Genomic DNA, 13545 nt, shown 5'->3' with positions numbered 1-13545 from the left:
AGATTTAGTTTCTTGCATTCAGAACAGGAGAGGAAACAAAATACATAGGTCTGTTTAAGTATTGATTTTTTAATAGCTTGTTTCTCATATAGGGAACAAGGGGAAGTTTTATATTTTAGAAATACAGGTATCAGTTGAGTTTTTAAATAAAGCCTGATGCTTGCTACAGGTCACGTACATTGTTTGGCTTCAGTTTGTGTGCTTACTCATTAAGCAACACTATTTCTGTAACAATTTATAAAGACAATTTTAAGTACAAGTACTGTTGTAGGTATTTTATATCTTCATGCTTATTGTGACACTCAGGGCAAAGCCGAAAGTGTCAATCTGCACCCGACTCCAAGTTCCAGACAAAGATTGCTGCATACTGTTACAGTGACACATTCAACCTGCTACATTTTATTTATCAAATCCACAGAAACAGATCTGGTGAAGTATCAGGAATTCTTTCCCTCTTAGTCCGGAAAATCTTCATATGTTTAGTCAACAATTATGATCTTTCATTTTAAAGTATTCACTATAGATGTTGTAATACCAATAGGAAAAATGGAATTTTAGAACTGGACACTACAGTAGCTGAAGATTCTGCAGAAGAGTTACATACAAAAGGGGATTTTATATATAGTTTTCAATCTGTGTTTTCATTTGTTAGAATAAAACCCGTATATAAATGGATAACATTCAGGATGCTGCACATAAACAATAGTTGCTTTGCGCCTAAAACAATGTATTTAAACAGAACTTCACTTTCTGCTTTCCATTACCTCGCAAGTGTGCTTGCCCTTCAATTTAAAAATAAATATATACAGGGTTTGTTTTCCCCTTCCTAAATTATCAGATTCACTATATATGGTGATGACCCTAAATTATACAACATACCATATAATGAGGCAAACTCAAGGGGATTAGATACTAAAGTACTTTTCTGGGTTCAGTAAGCTAAAGAAGCCAAAATAAGTCTCTGTCAGAATAATACCAACATTTAATGAAAATAGCAACAGCCATTAAAAAAATATTAGAAACTGTGGGTTTTTTAAACTGTCTGTGTAATCCTTGCATTAGAGGTAGGAAAAGCAACAATTTTTTGGAAGTGAAATTAAAAAATGCCACTATATTTTTGAATTTAGGAAAGTGAACTGTCACTCTTACTGTAGTTATACAAGTGTACTAAAAAAATTTACTTAAACATATGAATTTAAGACTTTACTTTATTCAGCAAATTGGTTTATTTACACAATGGGGAATGCTGGTTGAATTTTGTCAATGTAATAAAAACAACCTAAGCGACAATACTGAACTCTCAATCTCTCTATATATTCATAGCAGAATTGACCGTTTCCTTACCTGTATCAGGAACATCAAGTGCAACAGTGGGACAGTATCATAGGACACTGATTTAACAATAAACCACAGAGGTCCAGTAGTACTTTGGGAATTTACTGATGCATATACTAACTTTTTTTGTTATTAAAAGTCAGCAAAACCAGCATGAAATTCGAACTAATATCAGAGTATAACTCTGAAATCAGTGGGTCAGTAAAAACCTTATCAGATCATACACAATTTATAAAGTGACCTGATCTGCTTCAAACCACTATTACAGAAACAAAATGGATGAGAACAGATTACTCTCTAAAAGGCAACAGTGATCTGATAAGGATTTAACTTAATGGAAGTTAAAAAAAAAATATTAAGAAATGCAGAGCACAGCCCCTATTAGAACAAGCTAACTTTCCAGACTTTCAAAAAAAAAAAAAAAAAAAAAAGACACCCTCCAGCCCCCCCCCAAAAAAGGTGAAAGAAACCACTTCAACATGAAGCTACCATACAAAGTTTTTCTGTTTCATTTTTCTTTTTAAGAGTTCAGAGTTCCAATTTAATCCTGGCTCTTTAGTGAGAAAGACAGTTTTGGCCTAGACTTTCCCTTGCCCAGGATCATTTTTTGCTCTTCCTTTTGCTGACGTTGCCTCTCTTGTTCTAGTTTCATCCTCTCCTCATGAATCTTTCTTTGTTCTTCAACAATTTTCAATTGTTCTTCAGCCTGTGTACAAAACCAGTAGAATTTAGAATACATAATATTTTGCAGCCCCTGTAGTAGTGATTTCTCAATCTCTAGTTTACATGTATTCAAACACAGAAGCCAATTCTGCAAACTTAAGACGTCACTACTCATGTTACAAGTTCTATTGGCTTCACAGAAGTAAAGTTTTGCACATGCATAAACATTTTCAGTGCATATCAAAATGCATATCAAAATCTCATACACCAATATAGTTCGTTCCATTTTCAACACACTTTACAAATACTATCTGTACATATTTATATGCATTACAAATTTAAATATAACATTGTTCCTGTTTTCATTATTAGGGAAATCAATTTATAAAAAGGAATATTCTCCACTACTTCTCGTTTGTGTTTGATAACTTAATGGGGCACTATCAATATAGAGCAAAACCCTGCCAAGTTTTCATCCGATTTCTTTCTCAACCTATTACAAGTTACCATTTAGGCTCAAATAGTGCAAGCACTTATGCATTAAGCTTAATGGAATGACTCAGGCATAAAGTGACTTATGTCTATTTGCACTATCAGGACATAATTACTAATGAAAGAAAGATTAGCAGAAGAACTTCTGTATTTTAAAGTTTTTATTTTGTTCATTTAACAGTATTTAGCATATAGTTAATTTGAATATTTTTTTCTGTTTTTATAGTTGTTTCTCCATAAAGTGATAAATTAAAAATGTAGTTGTAAAACCACAAAAACTGACAGTGAGATTTTAAAGAAGGTGTAAATCCATAAACCAGTTTTAACAAAGGCCTTATCTACACAAGAAAACTGCATTGGTTTAACCTGTGATTTTAAACAATTTAGTTAAATTGGTGCAAACCCCTTTGTAATCAGGCTTATTTTGGATTATTTTAAATTGATCAAGCAAAATAAACCACTCAAACCAAAGTAACAGCATCTACACAGGGAAGCAATGTTTTTGCACTGATTTAACTAAGCTGGTTTAAAACCCACTGATTTACTTTAAATGAGTGCAACTATCATATACTAAACAGAAGTCTGACAAAGTCCTCCTCAACCACTGCACACTGGAATTCTGCTTGTGTCAAACACGTTTATACCTGTTCTGTTACACTAGGAACACTAGCAGGGTCGGCTCCAGGCACCAGCATCCCAAGCAGGTGCTTGGGGCGGCAATCTGCAAGGGGCGGCAGTCTGTGTGTTTTTGCCCCCAAGCAGCGTGCCGAATTGCCGCCACTGACGGCGGGGGCAGTCCATGTGCTGTTAGGGCAGATCGCGCATTTCCACGGCGGTGGCAATACGGTGGCAGCGGAAACACGCAAAACGCCCTAACGGCACACGGACTGCCCCCGCCGAAAGCGGCGGCAATTCGGCGCGCTGCTTGGGGCAGCAAAAACAGTAGAGCCGGCCCCGAACACTAGTCAAAGCCTGGTCACCAGTCAAAAACTGAAAGGATACATTGGGAGCTGGGAAGAGATTGTCTGCCATCAAAGTCAATGGGAGCATTCACACCGATTTCAATGGGAGTAGGATTAGATGTTTAAAAATAATAATAATAATAATAATAATAATATCTAGCACATCAGGCAATAGGATTTGAACATGTCTACATTAATGTAAACTTCATTTCTACCTACCAGTTTAGCTTGTGCTTCTGCAATTTTTCGATTATTCTCTTCTAATATTCGCTCTAGTTCCTCACGTTTTGCACGCTCTTCCTCCTAAAGGGGAGGACAGGGTAAGATGTTAGAAAAGTAAAATACTCATTTATGTGTCTTCACTAATCTTCCTCAGAATTCTTTTGTGAACTGACTTACAGGGCAGCTTTACAGCCACCTATTTTGTCTCAACAGTAAATTGTGCAGCCACTAAAATTGGTCTCTAGTACTAAATTTAAATCATCCCTCCCAGTCCAAACAGCAACCAACTAAACCCTCCCTAATCATAGATTCCTGACAATTTATTACTAGTATTTTAATACCACACAAATGAACAAGGACAACTACAAAAACTGGATAGTATTTACCAAATTAAAAAAGTAATATATAAAATATAAATAAAGTGAATAGTTGGTCTCACCAATTAAGTATACCTACGTATTCTTTACCTATACTCCTTTAATCAGCATTAAAAGTTGAATATTTACTGTCTTGTCCAGTGTCCTGCAGAGTGTGCTCCTCGGCTGCCATACGCGCCAGCTTCCTCTTTAAAATGATTTGTACTGTTAGCTTGGCAATACCTGCATCAGCAGCTCAACCATTTATAAAGAAACAACATACAAGGAAGGCTGAGCTGAGGAATGCAGATGTTTATGATAAGAAGGAACAAAAATATGTAAATCATTCCTAAGGCAAACAATTAATAAGAAAAATACATTTACTGTTAGTGAAAAATACAAATGGTAATCCATACTTCATGGAACTAAGGGCTTCTTTCGTGGGGAAAATGGACTTAACATTCAATATTTTGACAATTTTAAGACAGCTTAAACTGTCATCTACAGTTTGAACTGGAATTCAGGAGTCCAGAAAAGGCATGATGAGGAAATAGAGCCTTATAAACTGCTGTTTCCTTGGTGAATTTAATAAAACTTTGTTATGCAAAACATAAATATGAAGAGTGCGGGAAGGTTTTTGAGGTGCTTCAGTTCACATAATAAATATCCAAATTATTTTAATATTTGGAAGATTTAAATCAGCCAGAGGTTTGTGTCTGTGTAAAAAAGAAAGTTAATATGAAACAAAACAAGCATATGAAGAGAAAACTTCTTACGATGACTAGTAATCAGCTACTAGCTAGCACGCTATGCTCCAGGAACTGAAATTCATTTTAACATAGTAAAGCACTGATGAAACTACTCCGTATCAAACTTAAATGATGGTTTTTAAAAAACCTTTTTGTGAATGATGCATCCATTTAGTCAACTAAAATCCAATATATACAAATTTCAGCAAACTTTAATGTATATAAAGTCAAAATGCATTTCTCTTAAAGTTGAACTTTGAATTGCACACATGTGAAATTCTGCATATCTTAAGTCTCAGCAAAAGAACTTCTATTTCAAAGATATTATATTCGCAAACAGTTGACATTTAGCCTTAAGGGAAAAGCATCATTATTAATGATTTTTCTCTTGTAAACTAATCAAGTTATTCATTTAGACCAACTAGTAAAAGAAGTACGGAGTGAGAGAGTTATTGGACACTCAGTGCTATTTAGCTGAATTTTCTTTAAGGGTTTAAAAGATGGACTTTAAATTTTTGGATCCCGGAGTGATTAGTGCAGACAAGCATCAAAGCCTTAGTAGCAAATTACTGCCTCACAGAAAGACGTTTTTCAGCTTTTCCTCCAGCTGCTGATAAAACAAGTCACACGTTTAGCTTGACTTCAGACAAGGACAACCTGCTCCTTAATAAATTCTAGAGAAAAAAAAGGAGTTAGTAGTTATTGAAAAATGGATATAATGATTTGGACATAAGTCCTTGGTGAAGACGGTGGCTGGGCTTATGTTCAAAGTACAGGAATTAGTCCAATGTATGCTCAAAGAGAATGTTTGTTTTAAAGGGAGAACAGTAAGAAAACCTAGTTAAAGACAGGTACTGCAGCTCAGTGCTGGACCCTGCTCTTTTCCTGACTGAAGGCAAAAAGCCTCTTACAGTCTAGGTAAATAAAATGAAACAAATGAAGGATACATTATTATAAATTTTAACCCTTTCCCCCCCAAATAAGAAAGGATTGTGGATAAATCCTGCAGCCATGGCAAAAGTTTCAAACAATTCTCAAATATGTAGGTCAGTTCCATTAAAATTCAAGTATCCTTGTACAGGTTTTAGAAGAGTAACTGTTTTAAGTATCAGTGAGCTCCTCTGAATAGGCTAAAAATTAAGTTTCGCAGCAATGCAAGTTTACACGAGAAGGGAATTAGATTTGCTGTATTCCATCTCTTTCTGAACCGAACAGGAGGCACAACCAGACACTGAAAGTTTTGCCATGGACTGTCTCTACTTTCCAAACGACCGAGCGTTACCTCTCTGGCTTTTTGTGCCGCAAGTTCAGCTTGTCGCTGTCGCTCGAGTTCTTCGAGCAACTGTTTTTCCATGATGCGCTTAGCCTCCTCCACCCTGCGGAGAACCTCTCGCTCAATCTCATCCTTCCGTTTCTCCAGCTCTTCCTCTACACGCTTAGCCACAAGCTCTTCCACTCTTCGGGCTGTCTCTTCCTCTATGAGTTTCTCTTCAATTTCTTGTTGGCGTCTAGAAAGAGACATGAAAATAATAATTGAATTAGTTATTTCAATAATGAAATTTAAGTAAAACTTTTAATTCACAGATTGATGTAGAAGATTATGGTTGGTATTATATATTTAAATGTTTTCCTTTATTCTTTGTTCACACACAACCCATACAAAAAAATTGCTTTACATTTAAGAGAAAGCAAGTAAGATGACTACAAAAGCCATAGGAACATACCATATTTAACACATATTAAAAGGTTACATTTAACAACAAAATAGCATTTTGAGTAGGTTGTGATACAGCAAATGGATTATTTTGACTCTGAAATGTTACTTAAAGCACAGTAACGTTGAAACGTAGCTACCAGCTAGAGTACCCATCCCCCTTTCAAAATTCAAAACATTTTATGTTTTGTGTTACATGAAGTAATAAAACATTGCCCTAAGACCTCCACCTCAAAGGCACCAAACTGGTCTCTAACAAACAGAAAGCAGAGACAATAAAATTTGTAATTTGAATATTCCTAACAAAAGCTCCAGGTGTTGGCGTAATCTAGATCTCCAATAATTTACCTTATCACATATCAAATACTGCAGATCTACTTAATTTCTTTATGATGGTATTGAGTGTCAAGCATAATTGTACAAAAGCAAAAAATATCAATTTGGAGTCCTAAATAAACCATTATTTTTGTGTTCTGTATTTTTATAAAGGATTTTTTTCTAAAGAGTGGGGGGTTTTGTTTGTTTTTTAGTAAGATGCTATTTTTTTTAAAAAGGGTAACACCAAATATGATAGGATGCAAAATGTTATATTCACTTAACTTTAACTCTGTTCACATTTTTCACCGAACAGTAAAATATTGGGTTAGATCTTATAAACGCTTAATACCTGCTGTAGTGCTTGCTGCCATGAAGATGAAAAAGCTCCTCATGATAGCAAGCACTATGCACAGTAGTGAGCATTTGTAGGATTGGGCCCGTTCGTGAATTAAATATTCAAATACTAACAGAAGGTTCATTTTATATAAAATAATATTCTACAGCTATTCCTTAAATGGTATTCACTTTTCAGGGTTACTGTACTGTATTATTTTTACATTCACACTGGACTTCTATTTGAATTGAAACTTAAGCACACTAGTGAAATACTGAGTACAATATGTTTAAGAGATGCATCTTAATTTGTCAGCTAGGACCAATAATCTATGGTTTACAATACAAGACCTAAAATAGAATAGTTTCCGGTCACTTTCTTGTTAACGTAAGAGTTTCAGATGTTATTCACTCAATTATAAGTATATTTTTAATATGAAGACATTTTCAATTATTCATACATTTTCAGAAAAATTATATAATTTGACAGATTTTGGATTTCCTAGTGGGGATTTTACAAAATAGTAAGACAACACATATCCTAAAGGGAATGGATTGACTAGCTAAATAACATATTTGAAACACCTAAGGACTCCTTCAACCTATAGGTTTAACCCCCAGAAGAGAGAATTTAGTCTTTCATTCTACTGATGCAGATGTGGGCTCTTTCTGATGAAACCTTAAACCAAAGTTCTCTGCTTTAAGTGGATATAAAATATTCCATGGCCCATTTCCTCACCTCACTGTTGTGCAGTGTATTTGTTGCCCAGTACACTTTCATTCCAGAAATAACTACAAGGTTCTTGTAGACATATTCTCTAATTTGTTTTTAAAACCTTCAGAATAAGGATAAAATCTAAAATATATTACCGAATAGGTTGTAATTGTGCTGTAAAATTTGCTTCACGTTAAGCCTTGGTATATATCAGGTATCGATCTATACAAATCTTTATTTATTGTTGCCCTCTTAATAAAATATTTGAACATGAGAAATTAAATCCACGTGAACATTTTTTTTTCCGAATTAAAGAAAATATTTCAGGCAAATGAACACGTGAACTGCTCATTTTTTAAAAATAATGTAAGTAAATTATGTTGTTCTCAAATTAGCATCACACTGTGAAGGTTTCCCACCTCCTCCTACTCCTGGCAAAAAATTTCAAGATTCATAAAATTATGGGCAGCACTTGCATTGCTTTTGAAAATTACAGACAATTATTACATTAACTTGGGGGGAGGGGTGTAGTGTTACAGGAAATGTGATTAAAAAAACTATACTATAAAAGCTGTGTTAAAAAAAGTGACTACATGAGAATTTATTCTCAAAGATTTAAGTTCTGTATTAGACCATCACTCTAACATCTACATTTGAAGATTTAACTCTACAAGTCAATGTTGTACATTCCCAATAAATGCAGGATCAGGCTTAAATATGGTAGTGTAGTTTCTATCTATAATAATAATAATATTTTCTGTAACAGGTGTATACAAGACTTCCTATACAGAGGTAAAATTAGCATCTTCCTCTAACATGCAACATTTTCAGAAACAGCAGAAAGTCAAAGCATGCTTGTGTCAGATTTTTCAGAATAAGTTATGAGATTCATATAGAGTATGTTAAGAGTTTTATGAGAGCTGCAAGAAGGAAAGTGGATTCAGTGGATTTGCCACATAAATATTTCCATATTCATTTATTTGTAGACCTTGAAATTAAGCGTCACTGAAAAGAACAGAAAACAGGGTAAAGCACAGAGATCTCATATCTCAGGACACCCGTTCTGTACAGATTCAGAAGACAGCCATTTTCAATGTATGTAGCTATCACTAGGCAATTTGATAAGTGACATATAAGCCAGTATGAAATATGAAGTGCTTGATTCAACTAGTGAAGCACAAAATTTAAATTTAATATAGTTTGCCACACTAGCAAAGCCCAAATGGAATCCCCTCCCCCCAAAAAATAACCTCAACCCCCTCCCTCCAAAAAACATGGAAGTTTTTTTGTTTGTTTTTTTTTAGTTCACAACACTTAAATAACCTGGACAACTAAAGACTCTTGTGCGCCTCTTAAATAGTATTTTGACAAACAGCAGAATTCTGTTTGCCTAACAAACTCCTGTGAGAGAAAGACTGCACTTTACTGCACTGTTGCTACTTCGATCAAATCCCATATTGCCCACCTAGATCATAAGTATTCCACCATTTTTCATAATAAGCTGATTTGTGTAGTATAACAAAGTTGTTCTAGAAAAACATTAAAGTGCAGGTAAGAATGCCAACAGATTTTTTTCTTAATGAGCTCTGGCCTACTATTCAGGTAAACAGAACTAGATTTGTTGCAAATCAAAGTTTTAATGGCAACATAATGATCAACTGCTTGACTATTTGATATAAAGATCTTAAACCTTTCATTTTCCTTCAATACTAGAACAGTTTCTTCCCTCCCCTAAAGAGCCATTTTGGTTTGGTAAGAAATCAGACCTTTGTTATAAAAAGTAGATGTGAAATATTTGCAATTTTAAAGTAATTGGACAAGTCACATATACGTTCTCAAATGAAATATTTAAGTGTTTGCCTTACAGTTCATTTAAAGGGTTACCTGGGAACGAAAAAGAATCTGGAACAAAAGCATTAAGATTCCAAATTGAGAAGAGACTGAATGTTTAAAAATAAACAACCAGAGCAGGAATCTCTTCTCACTCTTAAATATAGGCTAGAGCAATGGTTCTCAAACTTCTGTACTCTTGACCCCTTTCACAAAGGAAGCCTCTGAGTGCAGTCCCCCTTATAAATTAAAAACACTTTAAATATATTTAATACCATTATAAATGCTGGAGACAAAACAGGGTTTGGGGTAGAGGCTGACAGTTCGCGACTCCCCATGTAATAACCTCACGACCCCCAGTTTGAGAACCCCTGGGCTAGAGCAACTTCGCTGATTTCAATAGAATTAATCCCGATTGACCCAGGTCTAACAAGAAAATCAGGGCCCAGTGTCTCCAAGACAAAATATTTTGAAATTTTTCAAAATGTGTTCTGTAACCCTACCACATTTGATGATATCGCCTATGAAACTGCAATTAGCATAGGTCAAGAGGACTCTCAACAGCAGAATACATTAAAATAGAAATGAAAGAAGCAATATGGAGAGATCAAAATTTCCAACATATGGATAATTTGTAATTATTTCATTCATTTTGATATAGCTAGAACAAAGCCAAAAGAAAATGAGTTGGTGTAAAATTGACTGGTTGTCATTACTGGAGTCTGCCTAAGCATTCACTTACAAAGGTAGGATCAGACAGTATTTTTGTTTCCCCAGGTCAATATTTTTGCATCACAGTTTCATACGTCAACGTGCCAGGTTTATAGGACATTCAAAAATGATGGATTTATTACAACTTGTTACAAGGAGTTTTGTTGCTGTCTGTGATGGAATAAGAAATCATAAGGGAGAATAAAAATATTTCTGATAACTTAAATAATGCTGCAAGTGAACTATTCGGGCACCTAATTCCAAATCTATAACAAAATGAAGGAAGGCCTGGGAGTTTTATGAAATATAACAAGAGCTACACACACTTGAACGCTTAACATGTTATTTTTGTTCAACTGAGCAAGTGTTCCATGATATGAATCCTCTCTGATTCAGCACTAATGCAGAGACAAACCCCGAGTTAGTATACTTGTTGAGTGCATCTTTTTACGAGGCACAACACAGCCCTCGGGCCAACTAGGAGTGCCTCAGCCTAAAGAGTAAGCTGCATGCTCGCAGAAAAGGGGAGGGACAAAAGTCTGGCAGTGAGTGCTGCACACACAGCCCCAGAGGCGGCGAGGCCTCGGACAGAGGAGGAGACCGAACCGAAGGCCCTTAGATGCATGTTAGAGGAGGAAGGGAGGGGAGGGGACGGGAGGGGAGCAGCGGCTCCGCGGCGGGTGTTTTCTAGCGGGGAGCATGGGAGGGAGGGGCTCGGCGAGCTTGCCCCGGGATCGAAGCGAGAGGAAGGAGCCGCTGCGAGCCGGGCTCGGGGGGACGAGGCCCCAGGCGGGGATCCCCGAGGTGGGCACTCACATTTTCCGCTGCCGCTCGAACTCCGCTTTTTTCTCCTCCTCCTCCCGCTTCTGCTTCTCGTCCAGGCTGCTGCGCTTGCTCACCGTGCGCCCGAAGATGTCGATGCGGTCCGGGGGGGACGAGGCGCGCTCCCGCTCGCGCTCCCGGCGGGACGAGGGGGCCGTGTTGGAGCGGGACCGGGAGCGAGACTCGCGGCGCCGGTTCCGCTTGGTCTCCCGGGACTTGGAGCGCTTGCGCGCCCGCTCCTTCTCCCGGGAGCGGGACCGCGAGCGGCTCCGGTTCTTCTTGGTGTGCTTGGAGCTCTTGGTGTGCTTGGAGCGGGACGAGCTCCGGCTGCGGGACCGACCCATGGCGGAGCCCCCCGGCCGCGGCCGCCCCGCCCGAAGCCTGGACGCTAGCGGCACCTGAGAGAGGCGCGAGGGGACGCGCGCATCAGCCTGGCTGGGCCTCTCCCCCGACCGGCTCACTGAGGAGAAGGAGCAGGCCCCGGAGGCGGCAGCGAATCCGGACGGAGACAAGATGGCGGCCCGAACCCAGCGGTGACTCGGCTCCTTGCCGCCCCACAATGCACCGCGCACGCACACTCGGCTCCCTCCTCTTTTTGACCGCCGAAGATACCCGAAGGCGCTCGGAGAGGTTCGGGCCGAGTCGGGGTGAGCTCGGGAACGGGTGGGGGCGGGAAGAGGTAGAGCCCGTGCGCATGCGCACAGCCTGTCCTTGCGCCATTGGGTGGCTGGCGGCGGCGGCTGGGCCCAGTTGGCCCTTGCCCCGCGTGGCCTGGTTATCAGGGGGGCGGAGCCTCCTAGACGCGCACGCGGAGGCCGAGGGCTCTAAGCAACGTCCCCGCGCCCCATGTCAAGCCCGAAGGTGTCACACGCTGTGCGAAGCCGCCCCGCCCCCCAGCCGCGCCTCGGTGACCCCCACGCCCACTTCCACGGGTGTCGGCGGGAGTCGCTGTGACGTGCCGGGAGCCCTGGTCGCGGGTAGCGGCTGGGGACAGTTTAAACATTTAAAAAAGAAAAAAACAGTTGAGAGAATTTTCACCCCGCCCCCCGCCGCGCGCACAGACTAAAGGGCTGGTCAGAAATTTCCCCTCAGTTGGCTCTAAATTAGTCGCTCCCTCTGATGCTGCCTGGACCCGCCGCTGGCGGGGGGGGGGGGTGTCTCACTCCATAGCCGGGGCAGTTGCTAGAAGGGTGACTGCTCCGTGCCGGGGTGCCCTGGCGGCGCATCCGGTCCCCTCCTCGCTGCCACCCTCCCTGGCGAGGTGCTGAGTGTGGGCCTTGATCCTGCCCTTGAGTCCCCGGCCACAGGCCACCCTCTGCACATCCCCACTGGCCTCAGTGAAGCCCACGTGGCCACAGGGGTCCGACATCTTGTGTCTGATTACAAGATTGGAGCCATCATTTCAGAGGGGCAGCCCTGTTCGTCTGGATCTGTAAAAAGCCACAAAGAGTCCTGTGGCACCTGATAGACTAACAGGTCTTATGCTCCAATACGTCTGTTAGTCTATAAAGAGCCATAATTTGGCATTGTGTATGCATGCAGCTACACCAGGTTCGACCACAACTAGGTAAATGTACTAGTGTAGACAAGGCCTGGGATGCACAAAAAATCCTTTCTAAAAACAGAGCGACTAATCACTGTAAGGGTAGGGAGGGTGTCTAATCTAGTGATTAGGCTGAGCATAAGTGGTTGAATGAAGATGCTTGGTTCTGCTCCGAGCACTGCCACAGACTTATTTATCTTCAATGGGGAAATTTACCCAAACTCCCATTGACGTTTTAATTGGTTCAGGTAAAATGCTGGGAGCACTAGGCAAGGCAGTTCTCTCATAGTTGAATTCCCAATTTAAAAAAAGACCTAATTCAAATTGATACAGCCTGTTACTATATGTAATATGGAAGCGTAAGGGGTAAAGTAAAAAAATAGTTAAAATGACACTTTATTGTTTTATTTATTTTTTGGCAAAAATGTTTCTGTTAATGATGATTAGTTAAAGGTGAACTGCAAATGATTTCTAAAAATATAATCCCTTTTGTGCCCATTTTTTTTCTTTATGATAGATAAAGGCCTGAAAAATATGTAAGGTTTTATTTCTGCTTGTTTTACCATTCCATTTCATGGAGGATTTTGATATTTTGAAATTTGGTTTCATTCCAGTTTGGAATAAAACCCAAACATTTTGAAATCCTCTGCAAAAGTAAATGGACCCTGAAAGTCCTGGAGTCCCCAACATTGATGCAGTCCACTGGGGTCCCCAGCTCAGAGATAGTCCAAGCCTTGGGGTCCCAGGATCAGTGGCAGTCTGCATTGTGGACTGCCCCAA

General features: G+C 39.4%; 1 protein-coding gene across 1 annotated transcript; it reads right to left on the bottom strand.

The window, feature by feature from the left end:
* Positions 1–1190: 1190 nt before the first annotated feature.
* Positions 1191–11792, bottom strand: ARGLU1 (arginine and glutamate rich 1). The gene is made up of 4 exons (XM_045008312.1): positions 11217–11792; positions 6062–6287; positions 3672–3755; positions 1191–2041 (listed from the first exon to the last, which is right to left on the bottom strand). Exons 1-4 carry the CDS (start codon positions 11564–11566, stop codon positions 1877–1879), a joined length of 825 nt encoding a protein of 274 aa, XP_044864247.1. The 5' UTR covers positions 11567–11792; the 3' UTR covers positions 1191–1876.
* Between the last annotated feature and the right edge of the window lie 1753 nt (positions 11793–13545).

Source organism: Mauremys mutica, chromosome 1 (genome assembly GCF_020497125.1).
Source record: "Mauremys mutica isolate MM-2020 ecotype Southern chromosome 1, ASM2049712v1, whole genome shotgun sequence".
Classification (NCBI taxonomy): Eukaryota; Metazoa; Chordata; order Testudines; family Geoemydidae; genus Mauremys; species Mauremys mutica.
Note: the sequence above shows the minus strand (reverse complement) of the source record. Positions and strands in the feature narration are given on the sequence as shown.